The 27,784-nt window shown below is 47.4% G+C and overlaps 2 protein-coding genes, 11 non-coding genes and 4 pseudogenes across 13 annotated transcripts; all 17 read right to left on the minus strand.

Moving 5' to 3' along the window:
* Positions 1 to 423: 423 nt before the first annotated feature.
* Positions 424 to 828, minus strand: LOC146780331 (RNA-binding protein 14 pseudogene; annotated as a pseudogene).
* Positions 829 to 2,293: 1,465 nt separating this feature from the next.
* On the minus strand, positions 2,294 to 2,375 carry TRNAL-AAG (transfer RNA leucine (anticodon AAG)). The gene has a single exon. It is a non-coding gene; the product is annotated as a tRNA-Leu (tRNA).
* A 423-nt stretch (positions 2,376 to 2,798) lies between these two features.
* On the minus strand, positions 2,799 to 2,880 carry TRNAS-GCU (transfer RNA serine (anticodon GCU)). The gene has a single exon. It is a non-coding gene; the product is annotated as a tRNA-Ser (tRNA).
* A 1,785-nt stretch (positions 2,881 to 4,665) lies between these two features.
* LOC146780334 (RNA-binding protein 14-like) lies at positions 4,666 to 5,070 on the minus strand. Its single transcript, XM_085637152.1, has one exon. The coding sequence runs from the start codon at positions 5,068 to 5,070 to the stop codon at positions 4,666 to 4,668; it is 405 nt and encodes a 134-aa protein (XP_085493278.1).
* A 1,465-nt stretch (positions 5,071 to 6,535) lies between these two features.
* Positions 6,536 to 6,617, minus strand: TRNAL-AAG (transfer RNA leucine (anticodon AAG)). Its single transcript has one exon. It is a non-coding gene; the product is annotated as a tRNA-Leu (tRNA).
* Positions 6,618 to 7,040: 423 nt separating this feature from the next.
* Positions 7,041 to 7,122, minus strand: TRNAS-GCU (transfer RNA serine (anticodon GCU)). Its single transcript has one exon. It is a non-coding gene; the product is annotated as a tRNA-Ser (tRNA).
* Positions 7,123 to 8,907: 1,785 nt separating this feature from the next.
* On the minus strand, positions 8,908 to 9,312 carry LOC146780337 (RNA-binding protein 14-like). Its single transcript, XM_085637153.1, has one exon. It carries the CDS (start codon positions 9,310 to 9,312, stop codon positions 8,908 to 8,910), a length of 405 nt encoding a protein of 134 aa, XP_085493279.1.
* A 1,465-nt stretch (positions 9,313 to 10,777) lies between these two features.
* Positions 10,778 to 10,859, minus strand: TRNAL-AAG (transfer RNA leucine (anticodon AAG)). Its single transcript has one exon. It is a non-coding gene; the product is annotated as a tRNA-Leu (tRNA).
* A 423-nt stretch (positions 10,860 to 11,282) lies between these two features.
* TRNAS-GCU (transfer RNA serine (anticodon GCU)) lies at positions 11,283 to 11,364 on the minus strand. Its single transcript has one exon. It is a non-coding gene; the product is annotated as a tRNA-Ser (tRNA).
* Positions 11,365 to 13,149: 1,785 nt separating this feature from the next.
* LOC146780340 (RNA-binding protein 14 pseudogene) lies at positions 13,150 to 13,554 on the minus strand (annotated as a pseudogene).
* A 1,465-nt stretch (positions 13,555 to 15,019) lies between these two features.
* TRNAL-AAG (transfer RNA leucine (anticodon AAG)) lies at positions 15,020 to 15,101 on the minus strand. The gene has a single exon. It is a non-coding gene; the product is annotated as a tRNA-Leu (tRNA).
* A 423-nt stretch (positions 15,102 to 15,524) lies between these two features.
* On the minus strand, positions 15,525 to 15,606 carry TRNAS-GCU (transfer RNA serine (anticodon GCU)). The gene has a single exon. It is a non-coding gene; the product is annotated as a tRNA-Ser (tRNA).
* Positions 15,607 to 17,391: 1,785 nt separating this feature from the next.
* On the minus strand, positions 17,392 to 17,796 carry LOC146780343 (RNA-binding protein 14 pseudogene; annotated as a pseudogene).
* A 1,465-nt stretch (positions 17,797 to 19,261) lies between these two features.
* On the minus strand, positions 19,262 to 19,343 carry TRNAL-AAG (transfer RNA leucine (anticodon AAG)). The gene has a single exon. It is a non-coding gene; the product is annotated as a tRNA-Leu (tRNA).
* Positions 19,344 to 19,766: 423 nt separating this feature from the next.
* Positions 19,767 to 19,848, minus strand: TRNAS-GCU (transfer RNA serine (anticodon GCU)). The gene has a single exon. It is a non-coding gene; the product is annotated as a tRNA-Ser (tRNA).
* Positions 19,849 to 21,633: 1,785 nt separating this feature from the next.
* LOC146780346 (RNA-binding protein 14 pseudogene) lies at positions 21,634 to 22,038 on the minus strand (annotated as a pseudogene).
* Positions 22,039 to 23,503: 1,465 nt separating this feature from the next.
* Positions 23,504 to 23,585, minus strand: TRNAL-AAG (transfer RNA leucine (anticodon AAG)). Its single transcript has one exon. It is a non-coding gene; the product is annotated as a tRNA-Leu (tRNA).
* Between the last annotated feature and the right edge of the window lie 4,199 nt (positions 23,586 to 27,784).

Genomic DNA, 27,784 nt, shown 5'->3' on the forward strand with positions numbered 1-27,784 from the left:
GCATCTCAGTCCCCAGAGCTTAATCGACAATCCGAGAAACAGCTTTAAATACACGATTTACAATCTAGGAACCGTCGGAAGGCCAGGTGCATTTTAAAATCCATGCCTGGTAATCTTCCTAACATAGGTAGGCTGTTGCGCTAATCTGGTGGGGATTCAACTACATGCCCACTATTAGCGATTAGCTTCCGTACAAGACACATACTAATTCTTGAAAACCAAAAGTTTAAAGACTAAGAGAGGAAATGATGCCTGTGTCCGAGACTAGCGCAACAAACGCCGGTTAATGTTTCGAAACACTGGCTTAGGAGACAACTTTGTTGTTTATTGGGAGATTAGTTGGTGGATGTAAATGTGTGGTCGTGGCTGTTTGAGTGCATGGGTCTGATCTTTTGGGGTCACGGGGAATTAAAATTGTTTGCTCTAGAACCTGCGACTGAAGAGACAGTGAGAGGTGCTGCGGTCAGTAAGCGGTAGGAAGGTCAATACTCCTTTACCTTTCACGATATCGCATTCCACCACCCTGCCGTAGTTCTCGAAAAGGTTGCGCAGCTCGGGGGCGGTGCACGAGGCGCTGACGTTGCCCACGAACACCTTCCAGGTGTTGAGAGGCCGCGGTTTGCTCAGATCCACCACCATCTTTCGGCCATTCAGCTCGCGGCCGTTGAGTGCCGCTATAGCGGCCAGGGCCCGGTCCTCTTCCCGCATGTGAACGAAGGCGAATTGTTTCATGACTGCACAGCTCACCACTGTGCCGTGGTGCTCGAAGAGCGCGCTCAGCTCTTCCTGCGTCGTTTGCTCGTCAACGTTGCCCACAAAGATCTTCATCTTGATGCGTGTAAAGAACTGTGTGAATCGGAAAGGGAGCAAAGACGCAAAATATTTCTTTCTATGACGGCGCGGACGCCCACCCCCCAAGCCCTTGTGACGCCCCAAAAATACAAAATGGATGCGATGTTCTAATTACCACCCGCCACCCTTTATGGTCTTATGCGTCTCAGACATGGTGTCAGCGCCTGAACGGCGACAAGATGATAATTGCGCAGCTGCGGCGACAACTACGGCGCGGACGGCGGAGACTGACCGCTGCTCTCCCCCTCCCTGCTCAGTCTGTTCTTCCGAGTATCCCTTCCACAAGAACCGCTCGACTTTCTTGCTTCCTCAGCCCCATTCTGTAAAATGGCGTCAGACGGCTAGGTTGTCACAGGAAAAAGGAACAAGAGCGATAACTGAAAAATAGCGGACAACACAAAGCGCCTTTCACGGGACTCGTGGTGCCGGAGTCACACTAACTCACGTTTAGAGGGACAGGAAGTCTTTGTGTAATAACAGGTAGAAACAACTAGCAGAGCCTTCGCTAGCCGAGACGTAAATAAACAGAGAACGTCCCTGTAAAAAAAAAAAAAATAAACACGCCCACCAGCGAAAAAAGGGACGGCCTGGAAAAAAGAGAACGATTCGAAAAAACACGCCCCCGAATCCGAAAAGGACGGGGCTTGTTTGGAGAGACAAACCTCTTCTCCAATGGCTGACCAGCATTTAAGAGGCCAGCCAATGGAGAAGAGGAGAGAAGAGAGGCGGGTTCAAGCCCCTCCTCTCCAAGTCATTAAATCTCGCGAGCGAGACAGCGCAAGCGCATCCTTCGCTAGCCGAGACCTAACGAGAAGACCGTCTTCTGCTATAAAGTGCAAAGATGCAGGCAGAGCCACACCACAGTTACTAACAAGGAGGTAAAAATGAAACTAAAAATAGCACAAGAGAACCCCTTAGCTCTAGGAGTCGGCTAGGTGTAGGGAAGATATTACTGGGATTGTTTTGTCCACCAATCCCCGAGATGGGCCTGCTGAGCGCCTGCCTCTAAATCACGACACGGGTAGCTAACGAAAGTGGGACACAGGCAGGGCAGGAATTAACAAAGTACTTTTTTAAAACAAGAGTTAAAGAAAAATAGACCTTTTTATGAAACGGATTTACGAGAGAAAAAACATTGGCTCTTTTCGTGCTACTGCAGGTAGAACTGGTTTGTCAAAAGTGGCTGCCAATGCTCCGACCCTACACTTCCAACCCATACCCTTGGATGCCACTTGCAGTTCTGTGATGTCACACGCGTCGTCATCTGCGACACAAGGAGCCATGGTTCACTCGTGAAAATGCTAATCATGGCAACACGGGGAAAGGAGACTTCACGTTGGAAGGAAGACAGAATGTATTTGATTCCCTGGGTTTTCCTTTAAATGTATGTAAAGCACATAAAGCACATGCCTATATATGAGTGCATTGTTCAAAAGAGAACTGGCAGCGGTGGGATTCGAACCCACGCCTCCGGAGAGACTGGAGCCTTAATCCAGCGCCTTAGACCGCTCGGCCACGCTACCACCTGTACTTCAGGTCGGACATCCATGTCTCAAGTAGTAGAACATCCTGTCCATCTCTCATCTTTTCTTCTTTCAGGAACTGGGGGGCCTTTTTATCCTATATTGCCATTTACCTTGTACTCAAACAAATTAATGGGCAATACAAAACAGAAAGTGAACAAAGTTTGAAAAGAAAACAAGAAGAATACTATGGACGTAAGAATCGTCTGCTGTGGGTCATAAATCAGCAAATTCTATCATTTCATAGGAAACACCCCTTGTAAAGAACATTGATCCGGAACACCAAAGCAGCTGCGCGACTGTTACAAATCGCAGAGGAATACAGATGTATTATGCCTTATGGTCCTGCTATGATGCGCCACAGTCTCTGTTATTCGCATGAAATACAATACCCCTGTAAATAATGACAAAACTGCGATGTACCGACGAGGGTGGGATTCGAACCCACGCGTGCAGAGCACAATGGATTAGCAGTCCATCGCCTTAACCACTCGGCCACCTCGTCTGACGACGGTGGCAGGTGTCATCCTAGTTCACTGTGTGCTCAGTGCAGGTCCATGGAGCTGTCATTATTACCTGTAGTCTTTACTGCAGCGCTGATATCCCTAGGAACGTGGACAGCATTGGACAACTATATTAAGAGAGGAACTTCATTTCCAACCGGCTCTTCAGGCCCTACCAAGAAAGAAGTCACTTATTCCCACGAACAACATTGACATGTGTATGGGGGTGCACTAACACTTCACTTCGAAGCCCGCAGTCTGACTCCTCAAATGCTGGGATATCGGAAGCCAATGATTTTACCACCTTTGCCAGGAGCATGCATTAGAAACCCTCGGCCTTTAATGTTGGCATTGGAAACCGATGGCGAGAAATAAACCTGCTCCTTTCGAAAAGGTCAGATTTTTTCACAAGTGTTTCGCCCCATTATTGCTGAAAATATTTGACTACCGTTTTTCACCCTCTTTCTCTTCCAGGTCTGATGCCATATTGACTCATTTTCACGCAAACAAACAGAGCTGAGCGGCCCAGGTTGCTTTATTGGGTTGTCATTCTGTGCCTCATTTGTGCCGGTGCTTTCCGGGGCTCAGCACAGGCACGTATTTCAGAGGGCCGGAACTATAAATCTCTTCTTCCGCACTCAGAATTCCCAATAACTTTTCAAAATCAACACGCCTGCTGGGATGACTGCCTGATCTGTCTTCACAGCCTGGCCCTCTCAGAGTCAGGCATGATGCATGTGTCTAGTGGAGGCATGGTGCATGTGCTACTTTTCGGGTCCCTGACCCTGCCGGTACTGAGCACAGACGTCTACTCAAGTTCTGTCTTGTGCAGTTGTAACGTGCTGGCAATTGTCTGGCATGGGGCGAGCATTTTCACAGGACCGATTCACAAAGCTGTGGGTTACACCCAAACATACAGATTCAGTTCATTAAGCACTATCTGTGGGTAGTTTCTTTAGGCATAAGACGCAAGTATGTTCTACGCCCAAAGATTCAAGATGACGTTATTTAAACCTGGAGTATGAGGACCTATCCCAAAAGGTTTAGTGAATCGTACCCAATAAATTGGTCAACTCACAAAACTTTAAACCCTAAGAATTAAGGCTGCGGTCTGGACAATATGGTCTAATTGACGGTTCACAAATATACTTCCCATCGAGAGAACGGCTTTCACCAGGGCCTGGTTGAAACCATATGATCTACATGGGATAGTACTAGCGAAAACACGGTTGGTCTAAAATCTTGTTAGATAGTCGACGACCGCCCCCCTTCTCCACACAACCTTCCTACAGTAGTCAAGTTTGGCACATGAAGTTTATCATTTGACAGAGCACGTACTTTTGATTTAACGACATTAATGTACTGCATCTCAGTCCCCAGAGCTTAATCGACAATCCGAGAAACAGCTTTAAATACACGATTTACAATCTAGGAACCGTCGGAAGGCCAGGTGCATTTTAAAATCCATGCCTGGTAATCTTCCTAACATAGGTAGGCTGTTGCGCTAATCTGGTGGGGATTCAACTACATGTCCACTATTAGCGATTAGCTTCCGTACAAGACACATACTAATTCTTGGAAACCAAAAGTTTAAAGACTAAGAGAGGAAATGATGCCTGTGTCCGAGACTAGCGCAACAAACGCCGGTTAATGTTTCGAAACACTGGCTTAGGAGACAACTTTGTTGTTTAGTGGGAGATTAGTTGGTGGATGTAAATGTGTGGTCGTGGCTGTTTGAGTGCATGGGTCTGATCTTTTGGGGTCACGGGGAATTAAAATTGTTTGCTCTAGAACCTGCGACTGAAGAGACAGTGAGAGGTGCTGCGGTCAGTAAGCGGTAGGAAGGTCAATACTCCTTTACCTTTCACGATATCGCATTCCACCACCCTGCCGTAGTTCTCGAAAAGGTTGCGCAGCTCGGTGGCGGTGCACGAGGCGCTGACGTTGCCCACGAACACCTTCCAGGTGTTGAGAGGCCGCGGTTTGCTCAGTTCCACCACCATCTTTCGGCCATTCAGCTCGCGGCCGTTGAGTGCCGCTATAGCGGCCAGGGCCCGGTCCTCTTCCCGCATGTGAACGAAGGCGAATTGCTTCATGACTGCACAGCTCACCACTGTGCCGTGGTGCTGGAAGAGCGCGCTCAGCTCTTCCTGCGTCGTTTGCTCGTCAACGTTGCCCACAAAGATCTTCATCTTGATGCGTGTAAAGAACTGTGTGAATCGGAATGGGAGCAAAGACGCAAAATATTTCTTTCTATGACGGCGCGGACGCCCACCCCCCAAGCCCTTGTGACGCCCCAAAAATACAAAATGGATGCGATGTTCTAATTACCACCCGCCACCCTTTATGGTCTTATGCGTCTCAGACATGGTGTCAGCGCCTGAACGGCGACAAGATGATAATTGCGCAGCTGCGGCGACAACTACTGCGCGGACGGCGGAGACTGACCGCTGCTCTCCCCCTCCCTGCTCAGTCTGTTCTTCCGAGTATCCCTTCCACAAGAACCGCTCGACTTTCTTGCTTCCTCAGCCCCGTTCTGTAAAATGGCGTCAGACGGCTAGGTTGTCACAGGAAAAACGAACAAGAGCGATAACTGAAAAATAGCGGACAACACAAAGCGCCTTTCACGGGACTCGTGGTGCCGGAGTCACACTAACTCACGTTTAGAGGGACAGGAAGTCTTTGTGTAATAACAGGTAGAAACAACTAGCAGAGCCTTCGCTAGCCGAGACGTAAATAAACAGAGAACGTCCCTGTAAAAAAAAAAAAAATAAACACGCCAACCAGCGAAAAAAGGGACGGCCTGGAAAAAAGAGAACGATTCGAAAAAACACGCCCCCGAATCCGAAAAGGACGGGGCTTGTTTGGAGAGACAAACCTCTTCTCCAATGGCTGACCAGCATTTAAGAGGCCAGCCAATGGAGAAGAGGAGAGAAGAGAGGCGGGTTCAAGCCCCTCTTCTCCAAGTCATTAAATCTCGCGAGCGAGACTGCGCAAGCGCATCCTTCGCTAGCCGAGACCTAACGAGAAGACCGTCTTCTGCTATAAAGTGCAAAGATGCAGGCAGAGCCACACCACAGTTACTAACAAGGAGGTAAAAATGAAACTAAAAATAGCACAAGAGAACCCCTTAGCTCCAGGAGTCGGCTAGGTGTAGGGAAGATATTACTGGGATTGTTTTGTCCACCAATCCCCGAGATGGGCCTGCTGAGCGCCTGCCTCTAAATCACGACACGGGTAGCTAACTAAAGTGGGACACAGGCAGGGCAGGAATTAACAAAGTACTTTTTTAAAACAAGAGTTAAAGAAAAATAGACCTTTTTATGAAACGGATTTACGAGAGAAAAAACATTGGCTCTTTTCGTGCTACTGCAGGTAGAACTGGTTTGTCAAAAGTGGCTGCCAATGCTCCGACCCTACACTTCCAACCCATACCCTTGGATGCCACTTGCAGTTCTGTGATGTCACACGCGTCGTCATCTGCGACACAAGGAGCCATGGTTCACTCGTGAAAATGCTAATCATGGTAACACGGGGAAAGGAGACTTCACGTTGGAAGGAAGACAGAATGTATTTGATTCCCTGGGTTTTCCTTTAAATGTATGTAAAGCACATAAAGCACATGCCTATATATGAGTGCATTGTTCAAAAGTGAACTGGCAGCAGTGGGATTCGAACCCACGCCTCCGGAGAGACTGGAGCCTTAATCCAGCGCCTTAGACCGCTCGGCCACGCTACCACCTGTACTTCAGGTCGGACATACATGTCTCAAGTAGTAGAACATCCTGTCCATCTCTCATCTTTTCTTCTTTCAAGAACTGGGGGGCCTTTTTATCCTATATTGCCATTTACCTTGTACTCAAACAAATTAATGGGCAATACAAAACAGAAAGTGAACAACGTTTGAAAAGAAAACAAGAAGAATACTATGGACGTAAGAATCGTCTGCTGTGGGTCATAAATCAGCAAATTCTATCATTTTATAGGAAACACCCCTTGTAAAGAACATTGATCCGTAACACCAAAGCAGCTGCGCGACTGTTACAAATCGCAGAGGAATACAGATGTATTATGCCTTATGGTCCTGCTATGATGCGCCACAGTCTCTGTTATTCGCATGAAATACAAAACCCCTGTAAATAATGACAAAACTGCGATATACCGACGAGGGTGGGATTCGAACCCACGCGTGCAGAGCACAATGGATTAGCAGTCCATCGCCTTAACCACTCGGCCACCTCGTCTGACAACGGTGGCAGGTGTCATCCTAGTTCACTGTGTGCTCAGTGCAGGTCCATGGAGCTGTCATTATTACCTGTAGTCTTTACTGCAGCGCTGATATCCCTAGGAACGTGGACAGCATTGGACAACTATATTAAGAGAGGAACTTCATTTCCAACCGGCTCTTCAGGCCCTACCAAGAAAGAAGTCACTTATTCCCACGAACAACATTGACATGTGTATGGGGGTGCACTAACACTTCACTTCGAAGCCCGCAGTCTGACTCCTCAAATGCTGGGATATCGGAAGCCAATGATTTTACCACCTTTGCCAGGAGCATGCATTAGAAACCCTCGGCCTTTAATGTTGGCATTGGAAACCGATGGCGAGAAATAAACCTGCTCCTTTCGAAAAGGTCAGATTTTTTCACAAGTGTTTCGCCCCATTATTGCTGAAAATATTTGACTACCGTTTTTCACCCTCTTTCTCTTCCAGGTCTGATGCCATATTGACTCATTTTCACGCAAACAAACAGAGCTGAGCGGCCCAGGTTGCTTTATTGGGTTGTCATTCTGTGCCTCATTTGTGCCGGTGCTTTCCGGGGCTCAGCACAGGCACGTATTTCAGAGGGCCGGAACTATAAATCTCTTCTTCCGCACTCAGAATTCTCAATAACTTTTCAAAATCAACACGCCTGCTGGGATGACTGCCTGATCTGTCTTCACAGCCTGGCCCTCTCAGAGTCAGGCATGATGCATGTGTCTAGTGGAGGCATGGTGCATGTGCTACTTTTCGGGTCCCTGACCCTGCCGGTACTGAGCACAGACGTCTACTCAAGTTCTGTCTTGTGCAGTTGTAACGTGCTGGCAATTGTCTGGCATGGGGCGAGCATTTTCACAGGACCGATTCACAAAGCTGTGGGTTACACCCAAACATACAGATTCAGTTCATTAAGCACTATCTGTGGGTAGTTTCTTTAGGCATAAGACGCAAGTATGTTCTACGCCCAAAGATTCAAGATGACGTTATTTAAACCTGGAGTATGAGGACCTATCCCAAAAGGTTTAGTGAATCGTACCCAATAAATTGGTCAACTCACAAAACTTTAAACCCTAAGAATTAAGGCTGCGGTCTGGACAATATGGTCTAATTGACGGTTCACAAATATACTTCCCATCGAGAGAACGGCTTTCACCAGGGCCTGGTTGAAACCATATGATCTACATGGGATAGTACTAGCGAAAACACGGTTGGTCTAAAATCTTGTTAGATAGTCGACGACCGCCCCCCTTCTCCACACAACCTTCCTACAGTAGTCAAGTTTGGCACATGAAGTTTATCATTTGACAGAGCACGTACTTTTGATTTAACGACATTAATGTACTGCATCTCAGTCCCCAGAGCTTAATCGACAATCCGAGAAACAGCTTTAAATACACGATTTACAATCTAGGAACCGTCGGAAGGCCAGGTGCATTTTAAAATCCATGCCTGGTAATCTTCCTAACATAGGTAGGCTGTTGCGCTAATCTGGTGGGGATTCAACTACATGTCCACTATTAGCGATTAGCTTCCGTACAAGACACATACTAATTCTTGGAAACCAAAAGTTTAAAGACTAAGAGAGGAAATGATGCCTGTGTCCGAGACTAGCGCAACAAACGCCGGTTAATGTTTCGAAACACTGGCTTAGGAGACAACTTTGTTGTTTAGTGGGAGATTAGTTGGTGGATGTAAATGTGTGGTCGTGGCTGTTTGAGTGCATGGGTCTGATCTTTTGGGGTCACGGGGAATTAAAATTGTTTGCTCTAGAACCTGCGACTGAAGAGACAGTGAGAAGTGCTGCGGTCAGTAAGCGGTAGGAAGGTCAATACTCCTTTACCTTTCACGATATCGCATTCCACCACCCTGCCGTAGTTCTCGAAAAGGTTGCGCAGCTCGGTGGCGGTGCACGAGGCGCTGACGTTGCCCACGAACACCTTCCAGGTGTTGAGAGGCCGCGGTTTGCTCAGTTCCACCACCATCTTTCGGCCATTCAGCTCGCGGCCGTTGAGTGCCGCTATAGCGGCCAGGGCCCGGTCCTCTTCCCGCATGTGAACGAAGGCGAATTGCTTCATGACTGCACAGCTCACCACTGTGCCGTGGTGCTGGAAGAGCGCGCTCAGCTCTTCCTGCGTCGTTTGCTCGTCAACGTTGCCCACAAAGATCTTCATCTTGATGCGTGTAAAGAACTGTGTGAATCGGAATGGGAGCAAAGACGCAAAATATTTCTTTCTATGACGGCGCGGACGCCCACCCCCCAAGCCCTTGTGACGCCCCAAAAATACAAAATGGATGCGATGTTCTAATTACCACCCGCCACCCTTTATGGTCTTATGCGTCTCAGACATGGTGTCAGCGCCTGAACGGCGACAAGATGATAATTGCGCAGCTGCGGCGACAACTACTGCGCGGACGGCGGAGACTGACCGCTGCTCTCCCCCTCCCTGCTCAGTCTGTTCTTCCGAGTATCCCTTCCACAAGAACCGCTCGACTTTCTTGCTTCCTCAGCCCCGTTCTGTAAAATGGCGTCAGACGGCTAGGTTGTCACAGGAAAAACGAACAAGAGCGATAACTGAAAAATAGCGGACAACACAAAGCGCCTTTCACGGGACTCGTGGTGCCGGAGTCACACTAACTCACGTTTAGAGGGACAGGAAGTCTTTGTGTAATAACAGGTAGAAACAACTAGCAGAGCCTTCGCTAGCCGAGACGTAAATAAACAGAGAACGTCCCTGTAAAAAAAAAATAAATAAACACGCCAACCAGCGAAAAAAGGGACGGCCTGGAAAAAAGAGAACGATTCGAAAAAACACGCCCCCGAATCCGAAAAGGACGGGGCTTGTTTGGAGAGACAAACCTCTTCTCCAATGGCTGACCAGCATTTAAGAGGCCAGCCAATGGAGAAGAGGAGAGAAGAGAGGCGGGTTCAAGCCCCTCTTCTCCAAGTCATTAAATCTCGCGAGCGAGACTGCGCAAGCGCATCCTTCGCTAGCCGAGACCTAACGAGAAGACCGTCTTCTGCTATAAAGTGCAAAGATGCAGGCAGAGCCACACCACAGTTACTAACAAGGAGGTAAAAATGAAACTAAAAATAGCACAAGAGAACCCCTTAGCTCCAGGAGTCGGCTAGGTGTAGGGAAGATATTACTGGGATTGTTTTGTCCACCAATCCCCGAGATGGGCCTGCTGAGCGCCTGCCTCTAAATCACGACACGGGTAGCTAACTAAAGTGGGACACAGGCAGGGCAGGAATTAACAAAGTACTTTTTTAAAACAAGAGTTAAAGAAAAATAGACCTTTTTATGAAACGGATTTACGAGAGAAAAAACATTGGCTCTTTTCGTGCTACTGCAGGTAGAACTGGTTTGTCAAAAGTGGCTGCCAATGCTCCGACCCTACACTTCCAACCCATACCCTTGGATGCCACTTGCAGTTCTGTGATGTCACACGCGTCGTCATCTGCGACACAAGGAGCCATGGTTCACTCGTGAAAATGCTAATCATGGTAACACGGGGAAAGGAGACTTCACGTTGGAAGGAAGACAGAATGTATTTGATTCCCTGGGTTTTCCTTTAAATGTATGTAAAGCACATAAAGCACATGCCTATATATGAGTGCATTGTTCAAAAGTGAACTGGCAGCAGTGGGATTCGAACCCACGCCTCCGGAGAGACTGGAGCCTTAATCCAGCGCCTTAGACCGCTCGGCCACGCTACCACCTGTACTTCAGGTCGGACATACATGTCTCAAGTAGTAGAACATCCTGTCCATCTCTCATCTTTTCTTCTTTCAAGAACTGGGGGGCCTTTTTATCCTATATTGCCATTTACCTTGTACTCAAACAAATTAATGGGCAATACAAAACAGAAAGTGAACAACGTTTGAAAAGAAAACAAGAAGAATACTATGGACGTAAGAATCGTCTGCTGTGGGTCATAAATCAGCAAATTCTATCATTTTATAGGAAACACCCCTTGTAAAGAACATTGATCCGTAACACCAAAGCAGCTGCGCGACTGTTACAAATCGCAGAGGAATACAGATGTATTATGCCTTATGGTCCTGCTATGATGCGCCACAGTCTCTGTTATTCGCATGAAATACAAAACCCCTGTAAATAATGACAAAACTGCGATATACCGACGAGGGTGGGATTCGAACCCACGCGTGCAGAGCACAATGGATTAGCAGTCCATCGCCTTAACCACTCGGCCACCTCGTCTGACAACGGTGGCAGGTGTCATCCTAGTTCACTGTGTGCTCAGTGCAGGTCCATGGAGCTGTCCTTATTACCTGTAGTCTTTACTGCAGCGCTGATATCCCTAGGAACGTGGAAAGCATTGGACAACTATATTAAGAGAGGAACTTCATTTCCAACCAGCTCTTCAGGCCCTACCAAGAAAGAAGTCACTTATTCCCACGAACAACATTGACATGTGTATGGGGGTGCACTAACACTTCACTTCGAAGCCCGCAGTCTGACTCCTCAAATGCTGGGATATCGGAAGCCAATGATTTTACCACCTTTGCCAGGAGCATGCATTAGAAACCCTCGGCCTTTAATGTTGGCATTGGAAACCGATGGCGAGAAATAAACCTGCTCCTTTCGAAAAGGTCAGATTTTTTCACAAGTGTTTCGCCCCATTATTGCTGAAAATATTTGACTACCGTTTTTCACCCTCTTTCTCTTCCAGGTCTGATGCCATATTGACTCATTTTCACACAAACAAACAGAGCTGAGCGGCCCAGGTTGCTTTATTGGGTTGTCATTCTGTGCCTCATTTGTGCCGGTGCTTTCCGGGGCTCAGCACAGGCACGTATTTCAGAGGGCCGGAACTATAAATCTCTTCTTCCGCACTCAGAATTCCCAATAACTTTTCAAAATCAACACGCCTGCTGGGATGACTGCCTGATCTGTCTTCACAGCCTGGTCCTCTCAGAGTCAGACATGATGCATGTGTCTAGTGGAGGCATGGTGCATGTGCTACTTTTCGGGTCCCTGAGCCTGCCGATACTGAGCACAGACGTCTACTCAAGTTCTGTCTTGTGCAGTTGTAACGTGCTGGCAATTGTCTGGCATGGGGCGAGCATTTTCACAGGACCGATTCACAAAGCTGTGGGTTACACCCAAACATACAGATTCAGTTCATTAAGCACTATCTGTGGGTAGTTTCTTTAGGCATAAGACGCAAGTATGTTCTACGCCCAAAGATTCAAGATGACGTTATTTAAACCTGGAGTATGAGGACCTATCCCAAAAGGTTTAGTGAATCGTACCCAATAAATTGGTCAACTCACAAAACTTTAAACCCTAAGAATTAAGGCTGCGGTCTGGACAATATGGTCTAATTGACGGTTCACAAATATACTTCCCATCGAGAGAACGGCTTTCACCAGGGCCTGGTTGAAACCATATGATCTACATGGGATAGTACTAGCGAAAACACGGTTGGTCTAAAATCTTGTTAGATAGTCGACGACCGCCCCCCTTCTCCACACAACCTTCCTACAGTAGTCAAGTTTGGCACATGAAGTTTATCATTTGACAGAGCACGTACTTTTGATTTAACGACATTAATGTACTGCATCTCAGTCCCCAGAGCTTAATCGACAATCCGAGAAACAGCTTTAAATACACGATTTACAATCTAGGAACCGTCGGAAGGCCAGGTGCATTTTAAAATCCATGCCTGGTAATCTTCCTAACATAGGTAGGCTGTTGCGCTAATCTGGTGGGGATTCAACTACATGTCCACTATTAGCGATTAGCTTCCGTACAAGACACATACTAATTCTTGGAAACCAAAAGTTTAAAGACTAAGAGAGGAAATGATGCCTGTGTCCGAGACTAGCGCAACAAACGCCGGTTAATGTTTCGAAACACTGGCTTAGGAGACAACTTTGTTGTTTAGTGGGAGATTAGTTGGTGGATGTAAATGTGTGGTCGTGGCTGTTTGAGTGCATGGGTCTGATCTTTTGGGGTCACGGGGAATTAAAATTGTTTGCTCTAGAACCTGCGACTGAAGAGACAGTGAGAGGTGCTGCGGTCAGTAAGCGGTAGGAAGGTCAATACTCCTTTACCTTTCACGATATCGCATTCCACCACCCTGCCGTAGTTCTCGAAAAGGTTGCGCAGCTCGGTGGCGGTGCACGAGGCGCTGACGTTGCCCACGAACACCTTCCAGGTGTTGAGAGGCCGCGGTTTGCTCAGATCCACCACCATCTTTCGGCCATTCAGCTCGCGGCCGTAGAGTGCCGCTATAGCGGCCAGGGCCCGGTCCTCTTCCCGCATGTGAACGAAGGCAAATTGTTTCATGACTGCACAGCTCACCACTGTGCCGTGGTGCTCGAAGAGCGCGCTCAGCTCTTCCTGCGTCGTTTGCTCGTCAACGTTGCCCACAAAGATCTTCATCTTGATGCGTGTAAAGAACTGTGTGAATCGGAAAGGGAGCAAAGACGCAAAATATTTCTTTCTATGACGGCGCGGACGCCCACCCCCCAAGCCCTTGTGACGCCCCAAAAATACAAAATGGATGCGATGTTCTAATTACCACCCGCCACCCTTTATGGTCTTATGCGTCTCAGACATGGTGTCAGCGCCTGAACGGCGACAAGATGATAATTGCGCAGCTGCGGCGACAACTACGGCGCGGACGGCGGAGACTGACCGCTGCTCTCCCCCTCCCTGCTCAGTCTGTTCTTCCGAGTATCCCTTCCACAAGAACCGCTCGACTTTCTTGCTTCCTCAGCCCCATTCTGTAAAATGGCGTCAGACGGCTAGGTTGTCACAGGAAAAAGGAACAAGAGCGATAACTGAAAAATAGCGGACAACACAAAGCGCCTTTCACGGGACTCGTGGTGCCGGAGTCACACTAACTCACGTTTAGAGGGACAGGAAGTCTTTGTGTAATAACAGGTAGAAACAACTAGCAGAGCCTTCGCTAGCCGAGACGTAAATAAACAGAGAACGTCCCTGTAAAAAAAAAAAAAATAAACACGCCCACCAGCGAAAAAAGGGACGGCCTGGAAAAAAGAGAACGATTCGAAAAAACACGCCCCCGAATCCGAAAAGGACGGGGCTTGTTTGGAGAGACAAACCTCTTCTCCAATGGCTGACCAGCATTTAAGAGGCCAGCCAATGGAGAAGAGGAGAGAAGAGAGGCGGGTTCAAGCCCCTCCTCTCCAAGTCATTAAATCTCGCGAGCGAGACTGCGCAAGCGCATCCTTCGCTAGCCGAGACCTAACGAGAAGACCGTCTTCTGCTATAAAGTGCAAAGATGCAGGCAGAGCCACACCACAGTTACTAACAAGGAGGTAAAAATGAAACTAAAAATAGCACAAGAGAACCCCTTAGCTCCAGGAGTCGGCTAGGTGTAGGGAAGATATTACTGGGATTGTTTTGTCCACCAATCCCCGAGATGGGCCTGCTGAGCGCCTGCCTCTAAATCACGACACGGGTAGCTAACGAAAGTGGGACACAGGCAGGGCAGGAATTAACAAAGTACTTTTTTAAAACAAGAGTTAAAGAAAAATAGACCTTTTTATGAAACGGATTTACGAGAGAAAAAACATTGGCTCTTTTCGTGCTACTGCAGGTAGAACTGGTTTGTCAAAAGTGGCTGCCAATGCTCCGACCCTACACTTCCAACCCATACCCTTGGATGCCACTTGCAGTTCTGTGATGTCACACGCGTCGTCATCTGCGACACAAGGAGCCATGGTTCACTCGTGAAAATGCTAATCATGGTAACACGGGGAAAGGAGACTTCACGTTGGAAGGAAGACAGAATGTATTTGATTCCCTGGGTTTTCCTTTAAATGTATGTAAAGCACATAAAGCACATGCCTATATATGAGTGCATTGTTCAAAAGAGAACTGGCAGCGGTGGGATTCGAACCCACGCCTCCGGAGAGACTGGAGCCTTAATCCAGCGCCTTAGACCGCTCGGCCACGCTACCACCTGTACTTCAGGTCGGACATCCATGTCTCAAGTAGTAGAACATCCTGTCCATCTCTCATCTTTTCTTCTTTCAGGAACTGGGGGGCCTTTTTATCCTATATTGCCATTTACCTTGTACTCAAACAAATTAATGGGCAATACAAAACAGAAAGTGAACAACGTTTGAAAAGAAAACAAGAAGAATACTATGGACGTTAGAATCGTCTGCTGTGGGTCATAAATCAGCAAATTCTATCATTTCATAGGAAACACCCCTTGTAAAGAACATTGATCCGGAACACCAAAGCAGCTGCGCGACTGTTACAAATCGCAGAGGAATACAGATGTATTATGCCTTATGGTCCTGCTATGATGCGCCACAGTCTCTGTTATTCGCATGAAATACAATACCCCTGTAAATAATGACAAAACTGCGATGTACCGACGAGGGTGGGATTCGAACCCACGCGTGCAGAGCACAATGGATTAGCAGTCCATCGCCTTAACCACTCGGCCACCTCGTCTGACGACGGTGGCAGGTGTCATCCTAGTTCACTGTGTGCTCAGTGCAGGTCCATGGAGCTGTTCTTATTACCTGTAGTCTTTACTGCAGCGCTGATATCCCTAGGAACGTGGAAAGCATTGGACAACTATATTAAGAGAGGAACTTCATTTCCAACCGGCTCTTCAGGCCCTACCAAGAAAGAAGTCACTTATTCCCACGAACAACATTGACATGTGTATGGGGGTGCACTAACACTTCACTTCGAAGCCCGCAGTCTGACTCCTCAAATGCTGGGATATCGGAAGCCAATGATTTTACCACCTTTGCCAGGAGCATGCATTAGAAACCCTCGGCCTTTAATGTTGGCATTGGAAACCGATGGCGAGAAATAAACCTGCTCCTTTCGAAAAGGTCAGATTTTTTCACAAGTGTTTCGCCCCATTATTGCTGAAAATATTTGACTACCGTTTTTCACCCTCTTTCTCTTCCAGGTCTGATGCCATATTGACTCATTTTCACGCAAACAAACAGAGCTGAGCGGCCCAGGTTGCTTTATTGGGTTGTCATTCTGTGCCTCATTTGTGCCGGTGCTTTCCGGGGCTCAGCACAGGCACGTATTTCAGAGGGCCGGAACTATAAATCTCTTCTTCCGCACTCAGAATTCCCAATAACTTTTCAAAATCAACACGCCTGCTGGGATGACTGCCTGATCTGTCTTCACAGCCTGGCCCTCTCAGAGTCAGGCATGATGCATGTGTCTAGTGGAGGCATGGTGCATGTGCTACTTTTCGGGTCCCTGAGCCTGCCGGTACTGAGCACAGACGTCTACTCAAGTTCTGTCTTGTGCAGTTGTAACGTGCTGGCAATTGTCTGGCATGGGGCGAGCATTTTCACAGGACCGATTCACAAAGCTGTGGGTTACACCCAAACATACAGATTCAGTTCATTAAGCACTATCTGTGGGTAGTTTCTTTAGGCATAAGACGCAAGTATGTTCTACGCCCAAAGATTCAAGATGACGTTATTTAAACCTGGAGTATGAGGACCTATCCCAAAAGGTTTAGTGAATCGTACCCAATAAATTGGTCAACTCATAAAACTTTAAACCCTAAGAATTAAGGCTGCGGTCTGGACAATATGGTCTAATTGACGGTTCACAAATATACTTCCCATCGAGAGAACGGCTTTCACCAGGGCCTGGTTGAAACCATATGATCTACATGGGATAGTACTAGCGAAAACACGGTTGGTCTAAAATCTTGTTAGATAGTCGACGACCGCCCCCCTTCTCCACACAACCTTCCTACAGTAGTCAAGTTTGGCACATGAAGTTTATCATTTGACAGAGCACGTACTTTTGATTTAACGACATTAATGTACTGCATCTCAGTCCCCAGAGCTTAATCGACAATCCGAGAAACAGCTTTAAATACACGATTTACAATCTAGGAACCGTCGGAAGGCCAGGTGCATTTTAAAATCCATGCCTGGTAATCTTCCTAACATAGGTAGGCTGTTGCGCTAATCTGGTGGGGATTCAACTACATGTCCACTATTAGCGATTAGCTTCCGTACAAGACACATACTAATTCTTGGAAACCAAAAGTTTAAAGACTAAGAGATGAAATGATGCCTGTGTCCGAGACTAGCGCAACAAACGCCGGTTAATGTTTCGAAACACTGGCTTAGGAGACAACTTTGTTGTTTAGTGGGAGATTAGTTGGTGGATGTAAATGTGTGGTCGTGGCTGTTTGAGTGCATGGGTCTGATCTTTTGGGGTCACGGGGAATTAAAATTGTTTGCTCTAGAACCTGCGACTGAAGAGACAGTGAGAGGTGCTGCGGTCAGTAAGCGGTAGGAAGGTCAATACTCCTTTACCTTTCACGATATCGCATTCCACCACCCTGCCGTAGTTCTCGAAAAGGTTGCGCAGCTCGGTGGCGGTGCACGAGGCGCTGACGTTGCCCACGAACACCTTCCAGGTGTTGAGAGGCCGCGGTTTGCTCAGATCCACCACCATCTTTCGGCCATTCAGCTCGCGGCCGTTGAGTGCCGCTATAGCGGCCAGGGCCCGGTCCTCTTCCCGCATGTGAACGAAGGCGAATTGTTTCATGACTGCACAGCTCACCACTGTGCCGTGGTGCTCGAAGAGCGCGCTCAGCTCTTCCTGCGTCGTTTGCTCGTCAACGTTGCCCACAAAGATCTTCATCTTGATGCGTGTAAAGAACTGTGTGAATCGGAAAGGGAGCAAAGACGCAAAATATTTCTTTCTATGACGGCGCGGACGCCCACCCCCCAAGCCCTTGTGACGCCCCAAAAATACAAAATGGATGCGATGTTCTAATTACCACCCGCCACCCTTTATGGTCTTATGCGTCTCAGACATGGTGTCAGCGCCTGAACGGCGACAAGATGATAATTGCGCAGCTGCGGCGACAACTACGGCGCGGACGGCGGAGACTGACCGCTGCTCTCCCCCTCCCTGCTCAGTCTGTTCTTCCGAGTATCCCTTCCACAAGAACCGCTCGACTTTCTTGCTTCCTCAGCCCCATTCTGTAAAATGGCGTCAGACGGCTAGGTTGTCACAGGAAAAAGGAACAAGAGCGATAACTGAAAAATAGCGGACAACACAAAGCGCCTTTCACGGGACTCGTGGTGCCGGAGTCACACTAACTCACGTTTAGAGGGACAGGAAGTCTTTGTGTAATAACAGGTAGAAACAACTAGCAGAGCCTTCGCTAGCCGAGACGTAAATAAACAGAGAACGTCCCTGTAAAAAAAAAAAAAATAAACACGCCCACCAGCGAAAAAAGGGACGGCCTGGAAAAAAGAGAACGATTCGAAAAAACACGCCCCCGAATCCGAAAAGGACGGGGCTTGTTTGGAGAGACAAACCTCTTCTCCAATGGCTGACCAGCATTTAAGAGGCCAGCCAATGGAGAAGAGGAGAGAAGAGAGGCGGGTTCAAGCCCCTCCTCTCCAAGTCATTAAATCTCACGAGCGAGACTGCGCAAGCGCATCCTTCGCTAGCCGAGACCTAACGAGAAGACCGTCTTCTGCTATAAAGTGCAAAGATGCAGGCAGAGCCACACCACAGTTACTAACAAGGAGGTAAAAATGAAACTAAAAATAGCACAAGAGAACCCCTTAGCTCCAGGAGTCGGCTAGGTGTAGGGAAGATATTACTGGGATTGTTTTGTCCACCAATCCCCGAGATGGGCCTGCTGAGCGCCTGCCTCTAAATCACGACACGGGTAGCTAACGAAAGTGGGACACAGGCAGGGCAGGAATTAACAAAGTACTTTTTTAAAACAAGAGTTAAAGAAAAATAGACCTTTTTATGAAACGGATTTACGAGAGAAAAAACATTGGCTCTTTTCGTGCTACTGCAGGTAGAACTGGTTTGTCAAAAGTGGCTGCCAATGCTCCGACCCTACACTTCCAACCCATACCCTTGGATGCCACTTGCAGTTCTGTGATGTCACACGCGTCGTCATCTGCGACACAAGGAGCCATGGTTTACTCGTGAAAATGCTAATCATGGTAACACGGGGAAAGGAGACTTCACGTTGGAAGGAAGACAGAATGTATTTGATTCCCTGGGTTTTCCTTTAAATGTATGTAAAGCACATAAAGCACATGCCTATATATGAGTGCATTGTTCAAAAGAGAACTGGCAGCGGTGGGATTCGAACCCACGTCTCCGGAGAGACTGGAGCCTTAATCCAGCGCCTTAGACCGCTCGGCCACGCTACCACCTGTACTTCAAGCCGGACATCCATGTCTCAAGTAGTAGAACATCCTGTCCATCTCTCATCTTTTCTTCTTTCAGGAACTGGGGGGCCTTTTTATCCGATATTGCCATTTACCTTGTACTCAAACAAATTAATGGGCAATACAAAACAGAAAGTGAACAACGTTTGAAAAGAAAACAAGAAGAATACTATGGACGTAAGAATCGTCTGCTGTGGGTCATAAATCAGCAAATTCTATCATTTCATAGGAAACACCCCTTGTAAAGAACATTGATCCGGAACACCAAAGCAGCTGCGCGACTGTTACAAATCGCAGAGGAATACAGATGTATTATGCCTTATGGTCCTGCTATGATGCGCCACAGTCTCTGTTATTCGCATGAAATACAAAACCCCTGTAAATAATGACAAAACTGCGATATACCGACGAGGGTGGGATTCGAACCCACGCGTGCAGAGCACAATGGATTAGCAGTCCATCGCCTTAACCACTCGGCCACCTCGTCTGACAACGGTGGCAGGTGTCATCCTAGTTCACTGTGTGCTCAGTGCAGGTCCATGGAGCTGTCCTTATTACCTGTAGTCTTTACTGCAGCGCTGATATCCCTAGGAACGTGGAAAGCATTGGACAACTATATTAAGAGAGGAACTTCATTTTCAACCGGCTCTTCAGGCCCTACCAAGAAAGAAGTCACTTATTCCCACGAACAACATTGACATGTGTATGGGGGTGCACTAACACTTCACTTCGAAGCCCGCAGTCTGACTCCTCAAATGCTGGGATATCGGAAGCCAATGATTTTACAACCTTTGCCAGGAGCATGCATTAGAAACCCTCGGCCTTTAATGTTGGCATTGGAAACCGATGGCGAGAAATAAACCTGCTCCTTTCGAAAAGGTCAGATTTTTTCACAAGTGTTTCGCCCCGTTATTGCTGAAAATATTTGACTACCGTTTTTCACCCTCTTTCTCTTCCAGGTCTGATGCCATATTGACTCATTTTCACGCAAACAAACAGAGCTGAGCGGCCCAGGTTGCTTTATTGGGTTGTCATTCTGTGCCTCATTTGTGCCGGTGCTTTCCGGGGCTCAGCACAGGCACGTATTTCAGAGGGCCGGAACTATAAATCTCTTCTTCCGCACTCAGAATTCCCAATAACTTTTCAAAATCAACACGCCTGCTGGGATGACTGCCTGATCTGTCTTCACAGCCTGGCCCTCTCAGAGTCAGGCATGATGCATGTGTCTAGTGGAGGCATGGTGCATGTGCTACTTTTCGGGTCCCTGAGCCTGCCGGTACTGAGCACAGACGTCTACTCAAGTTCTGTCTTGTGCAGTTGTAACGTGCTGGCAATTGTCTGGCATGGGGCGAGCATTTTCACAGGACCGATTCACAAAGCTGTGGGTTACACCCAAACATACAGATTCAGTTCATTAAGCACTATCTGTGGGTAGTTTCTTTAGGCATAAGACGCAAGTATGTTCTACGCCCAAAGATTCAAGATGACGTTATTTAAACCTGGAGTATGAGGACCTATCCCAAAAGGTTTAGTGAATCGTACCCAATAAATTGGTCAACTCACAAAACTTTAAACCCTAAGAATTAAGGCTGCGGTCTGGACAATATGGTCTAATTGACGGTTCACAAATATACTTCCCATCGAGAGAACGGCTTTCACCAGGGCCTGGTTGAAACCATATGATCTACATGGGATAGTACTAGCGAAAACACGGTTGGTCTAAAATCTTGTTAGATAGTCGACGACCGCCCCCCTTCTCCATACAACCTTCCTACAGTAGTCAAGTTTGGCACATGAAGTTTATCATTTGACAGAGCACGTACTTTTGATTTAACGACATTAATGTACTGCATCTCAGTCCCCAGAGCTTAATCGACAATCCGAGAAACAGCTTTAAATACACGATTTACAATCTAGGAACCGTCGGAAGGCCAGGTGCATTTTAAAATCCATGCCTGGTAATCTTCCTAACATAGGTAGGCTGTTGCGCTAATCTGGTGGGGATTCAACTACATGTCCACTATTAGCGATTAGCTTCCGTACAAGACACATACTAATTCTTGGAAACCAAAAGTTTAAAGACTAAGAGAGGAAATGATGCCTGTGTCCGAGACTAGCGCAACAAACGCCGGTTAATGTTTCGAAACACTGGCTTAGGAGACAACTTTGTTGTTTAGTGGGAGATTAGTTGGTGGATGTAAATGTGTGGTCGTGGCTGTTTGAGTGCATGGGTCTGATCTTTTGGGGTCACGGGGAATTAAAATTGTTTGCTCTAGAACCTGCGACTGAAGAGACAGTGAGAGGTGCTGCGGTCAGTAAGCGGTAGGAAGGTCAATACTCCTTTACCTTTCACGATATCGCATTCCACCACCCTGCCGTAGTTCTCGAAAAGGTTGCGCAGCTCGGTGGCGGTGCACGAGGCGCTGACGTTGCCCACGAACACCTTCCAGGTGTTGAGAGGCCGCGGTTTGCTCAGATCCACCACCATCTTTCGGCCATTCAGCTCGCGGCCGTTGAGTGCCGCTATAGCGGCCAGGGCCCGGTCCTCTTCCCGCATGTGAACGAAGGCGAATTGTTTCATGACTGCACAGCTCACCACTGTGCCGTGGTGCTCGAAGAGCGCGCTCAGCTCTACCTGCGTCGTTTGCTCGTCAACGTTGCCCACAAAGATCTTCATCTTGATGCGTGTAAAGAACTGTGTGAATCGGAAAGGGAGCAAAGACGCAAAATATTTCTTTCTATGACGGCGCGGACGCCCACCCCCCAAGCCCTTGTGACGCCCCAAAAATACAAAATGGATGCGATGTTCTAATTACCACCCGCCACCCTTTATGGTCTTATGCGTCTCAGACATGGTGTCAGCGCCTGAACGGCGACAAGATGATAATTGCGCAGCTGCGGCGACAACTACGGTGCGGACGGCGGAGACTGACCGCTGCTCTCCCCCTCCCTGCTCAGTCTGTTCTTCCGAGTATCCCTTCCACAAGAACCGCTCGACTTTCTTGCTTCCTCAGCCCCGTTCTGTAAAATGGCGTCAGACGGCTAGGTTGTCACAGGAAAAAGGAACAAGAGCGATAACTGAAAAATAGCGGACAACACAAAGCGCCTTTCACGGGACTCGTGGTGCCGGAGTCACACTAACTCACGTTTAGAGGGACAGGAAGTCTTTGTGTAATAACAGGTAGAAACAACTAGCAGAGCCTTCGCTAGCCGAGACATAAATAAACAGAGAACGTCCCTGTAAAAAAAAAAAAAAAAAACACGCCCACCAGCGAAAAAAGGGACGGCCTGGAAAAAAGAGAACGATTCGAAAAAACACGCCCCCGAATCCGAAAAGGACGGGGCTTGTTTGGAGAGACAAACCTCTTCTCCAATGGCTGACCAGCATTTAAGAGGCCAGCCAATGGAGAAGAGGAGAGAAGAGAGGCGGGTTCAAGCCCCTCTTCTCCAAGTCATTGAATCTCGCGAGCGAGACTGCGCTAGCGCATCCTTCGCTAGCCGAGACCTAACGAGAAGACCGTCTTCTGCTATAAAGTGCAAAGATGCAGGCAGAGCCACACCACAGTTACTAACAAGGAGGTAAAAATGAAACTAAAAATAGCACAAGAGAACCCCTTAGCTCCAGGAGTCGGCTAGGTGTAGGGAAGATATTACTGGGATTGTTTTGTCCACCAATCCCCGAGATGGGCCTGCTGAGCACCTGCCTCTAAATCAGGACACGGGTAGCTAACGAAAGTGGGACACAGGCAGGCCAGGAATTAACAAAGTACTTTTTTAAAACAAGAGTTAAAGAAAAATAGACCTTTTTATGAAACGGATTTACGAGAGAAAAAACATTGGCTCTTTTCGTGCTACTGCAGGTAGAACTGGTTTGTCAAAAGTGGCTGCCAATGCTCCGACCCTACACTTCCAACCCATACCCTTGGATGCCACTTGCAGTTCTGTGATGTCACACGCGTCGTCATCTGCGACACAAGGAGCCATGGTTCACTCGTGAAAATGCTAATCATGGTAACACGGGGAAAGGAGACTTCACGTTGGAAGGAAGACAGAATGTATTTGATTCCCTGGGTTTTCCTTTAAATGTATGTAAAGCACATAAAGCACATGCCTATATATGAGTGCATTGTTCAAAAGTGAACTGGCAGCGGTGGGATTCGAACCCACGCCTCCGGAGAGACTGGAGCCTTAATCCAGCGCCTTAGACCGCTCGGCCACGCTACCACCTGTACTTCAGGTCGGACATCCATGTCTCAAGTAGTAGAACACCGTGTCCATCTCTCATCTTTTCTTCTGGCAGGAACTGGGGGGCATTTTTATCCTATATTGCCATTTACCTTGTACTCAAACAAATTAATGGGCAATACAAAACAGAAAGTGAACAACGTTTGAAAAGAAAACAAGAAGAATACTATGGACGTAAGAATCGTCTGCTGTGGGTCATAAATCAGCAAATTCTATCATTTTATAGGAAACACCCCTTGTAAAGAACATTGATCCGGAACACCAAAGCAGCTGCGCGACTGTTACAAATCGCAGAGGAATACAGATGTATTATGCCTTATGGTCCTGCTATGATGCGCCACAGTCTCTGTTATTCGCTTGAAATACAATACCCCTGTAAATAATGACAAAACTGCGATGTACCGACGAGGGTGGGATTCGAACCTACGCGTGCAGAGCACAATGGATTAGCAGTCCATCGCCTTAACCACTCGGCCACCTCGTCTGACAACGGTGGCAGGTGTCATCCTAGTTCACTGTGTGCTCAGTGCAGGTCCATGGAGCTGTCCTTATTACCTGTAGTCTTTACTGCAGCGCTGATATCCCTAGGAACGTGGAAAGCATTGGACAACTATACTAAGAGAGGAACTTCATTTCCAACCGGCTCTTCAGGCCCTACCAAGAAAGAAGTCACTTATTCCCACGAACAACATTGACATGTGTATGGGGGTGCACTAACACTTCACTTCGAAGCCCGCAGTCTGACTCCTCAAATGCTGGGATATCGGAAGCCAATGACTTTACCACCTTTGCCAGGAGCATGCATTAGAAACCCTCGGCCTTTAATGTTGGCATTGGAAACCGATGGCGAGAAATAAACCTGCTCCTTTCGAAAAGGTCAGATTTTTTCACTTGTGTTACGCCCCATTATTGCTGAAAATATTTGACTACCGTTTTTCACCCTCTTTCTCTTCCAGGTCTGATGCCATATTGACTCATTTTCACGCAAACAAACAGAGCTGAGCGGCCCAGGTTGCTTTATTGGGTTGTCATTCTGTGCCTCATTTGTGCCGGTGCTTTCCGGGGCTCAGAAGAGGCACCTATTTCAGAGGTCCGGAACTATAAATCTCTTCTTCCGCACTCAGAATTCCCAATAACTTTTCCAAATCAACACGCCTGCTGGGGTGAGTGCCTGATCTGTCTTCACAGCCTGGCCCTCTCAGAGTCAGGCATGATGCATGTGTCTAGTGGAGGCATGATGCATGTGCTACTTTTCGGGTCTCTGAGCCTGCCGGTACTGAGCACACGCGTCTGATCAAGCTCTGTGTTGTGCAGTTTTAAGGAGTGCAGAAAGCAGTGGCGGCTGGTGACATTTCAAAGTGGTAAGGCGTAAAAGTTGCGGATGACTTTTACTTGGCAAGGGAGTGAGCCCGACTAACATAAGGGCAGTTCGAATTGGTCTTACCCCTGAGAAAACTTTTAAAAAACTTAAGGCAAGTGACACATTTTAAAACTAATTTTAATAAAGAATTGGAGGGAAAGGAAGAAGGTATAGAAAGCACTAATGAATATGAAGTCGTGAAATATTTAGAAACATTAAACATCACCCCCTAGATCTTAGTGCATTAAATAAGTTCAGCAGTTACTTGAGCATGCAAACTGCAACAATGCAACAGGCGAGGTTTTCTGATTCTCTTCCCTGCACACACGGCTGTCTCTGCACTGCCTCTAGGCGCTGGAAGGCTGGGGGTGGTGCTCTCCACAGAGTCGGAAGTGGTGGAGGGAGATGGGCAGCAGCAACCATAGGCCACAATCAGGGGAGGTCCTAGGCCTGAGACAGCAATGGGGGGAGCAGGAGAAGGGGTGTCCTAGGCCTGAGCCAGCATCTCTGTAGGGGCTGCTTTTAACTACTCTCACCTGAGATACTGCCAAGGTTATGAGCATTACTAGGGTGACAAGGCTCTAGCATCATTAGGGACCTGTTGACACTCTGAGAGCCCGGGCAAGAAATGCATGGCCATTGATACCGTCACACTCTGTCCTTCCATAACAGCTCTGCAAATGGGGTGCTCTGCTCTGTGCCCTTGTGAACCAAACAAGAAAAACACTTTTTGTGTTCTTTTCGCTTCTTCCACATGCATGCACCGCAGTGTCTCAGTATATACCAGTGTTTGTAACTTTAACAGGGCCACTATACACTTCTTGACTGGGCTGAGTCTGAAGAGGTTCCCTATAAGTTGCGGATAAAGGCTGCCCAGCATTGTTGAGGAATGTTAGCACGGTTTGCTCTTCTGCTACTGTATTCAAGGGTATTAGTCCCCAGAATGCTTTCAGATTTTTTGTTTTGCTGGCAAAGTGCAACGTGGTCCATATTCCCTCATAGTATGTATGTTTGGCTTTCCATATTTCCTTTTTGTAAGATCTTCTCAGACGTTTTAGACTGCGCAATTTCGAAGATTTTAATTTAGGCCACAATTCAGTTGTCTGAAGATGGCCCATATGGCTTTATTAAGTTCCCTTTTTTGCTGGTGTAACCTAGTTGTATACCATCCTGATCTTTTTGGCCTTGTAGAGTATCCTCTTGATGTTGTTGTACAAGGAAAGCAACCTAGCAGGGAAGCACAAAAACAGGGCCAGATTTCAGCCATTGACTTCCCTTGATTGTAAGCCATTCGCCTGGTTACCATAGACCTTGACTCAGGCAAATGATGAACCGATGAGACCAGTAACATTATTTGTGGGTTATTGTTGCTTTCAATCAGCCCTGCCCCCCATTTGTACCACTATATTAAGGGAGCAAACTTCATTTCCAACAGTCTTACCCCTACGAGGAAGAAGTCAGCTATTCCTGCTGAAAAACATTGAAAGTTGTGTAGAAGTGCTGTGCACTAACCCTTCATTTTGAAGCAGGCAACCAGCCCTGCCAAGTACCACGCATCAAAGCATTAGACTAACGCATTTTAATGTGGTGGTCCGCATCACCCCATTAAAATGAATTGTCACGCATTTTCAGATTCTGTTGTCCACCTGCTGAGAGCCTGGTGGGCAATTTGACTCTGTTTATTACAGTATGAAACATCAGATTGTAATATACAGAGTTAAATAGTTCAGTTAACATGCCGCTGCAGCGCCGTTGTCTATGTCTAGAGTGGTTGGGTCGACTTCACGCCCTCTTTCAAATTAGGTTGCCGACTGAGGCAGCTGTGACTGTGCATGCCGTGGCATAACTGTTAATTCACGTTACAGGAGCAGCCCAATGGCTACTACTGAGACAGGCGAGAGCGTGCGCACTCTGTGCTGTTTTGATATTAAGTTGACTGTTTGGGTGGTGGCAATCATGGCAGCAGAGATCACGGTGCACCTAGAGCCCAGCTGAACACCAGCCCTCGGGATTATTAGTCGAGTCATGCCCGGGTGTTCCCTTGCCGCGGGGCAGGAGCCGGTGCTCTACCTGCTGACTTACACGTGCCACTAGCTCCCAACTGTGCAGGTGGCACGGTTTGACAGCACCCATTGGGTCAGGACTTCACGGACACAAGGCACAGCTGGTATTAAGGTGATTTAATTATATGCATCCTAATTTGCAAAGCTGTTGTGTTCTAATTCTTTTTTTATAGCTGCTTGAACTGAAATTTGAAAGAGCTATGTGGTGTACCAAGGCGCGGTGTTAAATGAAATTCATATTTTATTCTCTGAAATGGGTTGAAGAATGATTAGTGGCTAACACCTTTAATCTATAGACTTGCCAAAGATGTAAGCAAATTGGAAACCCACCAACCAAAAAGCAATACATCAACTTGGAAGGACAATTTTTAGGAAAAGTCAGTAACAGAGGCAAGGATGACTGTCGGGAGATTGCTGCCTCCTTGGAGATCGCTGAGTAGTCATTTAGAAAATTTCCCTCGCGGTGGGACTCATTCACCAAAAAAATTTCTGACAGCAAATGTTGCTTACTGCAGACATAGATATGGTTTATACCTGAATTACCACCAGTTTAACTGAACTACTAGAAAAAAAAGTTGAGATTGTATTGGGCCCTATGGAAATATCTCCTTTAAGAAGCTACCTGCAGTACAGATGGCCTCTTCGAGAAGGATGCCCCTGAGAGCCACTTTTCGACAATGTAGTTGTCCTAGAAGCTGTTGACCATTAAGTGACTAGAGGTGACTGGTGCCTGGGAAGTCCTATTGCCATTTGCT

This window comes from Triturus cristatus, chromosome 12 (genome assembly GCF_964204655.1).
Source record: "Triturus cristatus chromosome 12, aTriCri1.1, whole genome shotgun sequence".
Taxonomy (NCBI): Eukaryota; Metazoa; Chordata; class Amphibia; order Caudata; family Salamandridae; genus Triturus; species Triturus cristatus.

Coding starts and splice junctions, on each gene's coding strand:
- LOC146780337 (XM_085637153.1), bottom strand. CDS start 9,312: ATGAAGATCTTTGTGGGCAACGTTGACGAGCAAACGACGCAGGAAGAG.
- LOC146780334 (XM_085637152.1), bottom strand. CDS start 5,070: ATGAAGATCTTTGTGGGCAACGTTGACGAGCAAACGACGCAGGAAGAG.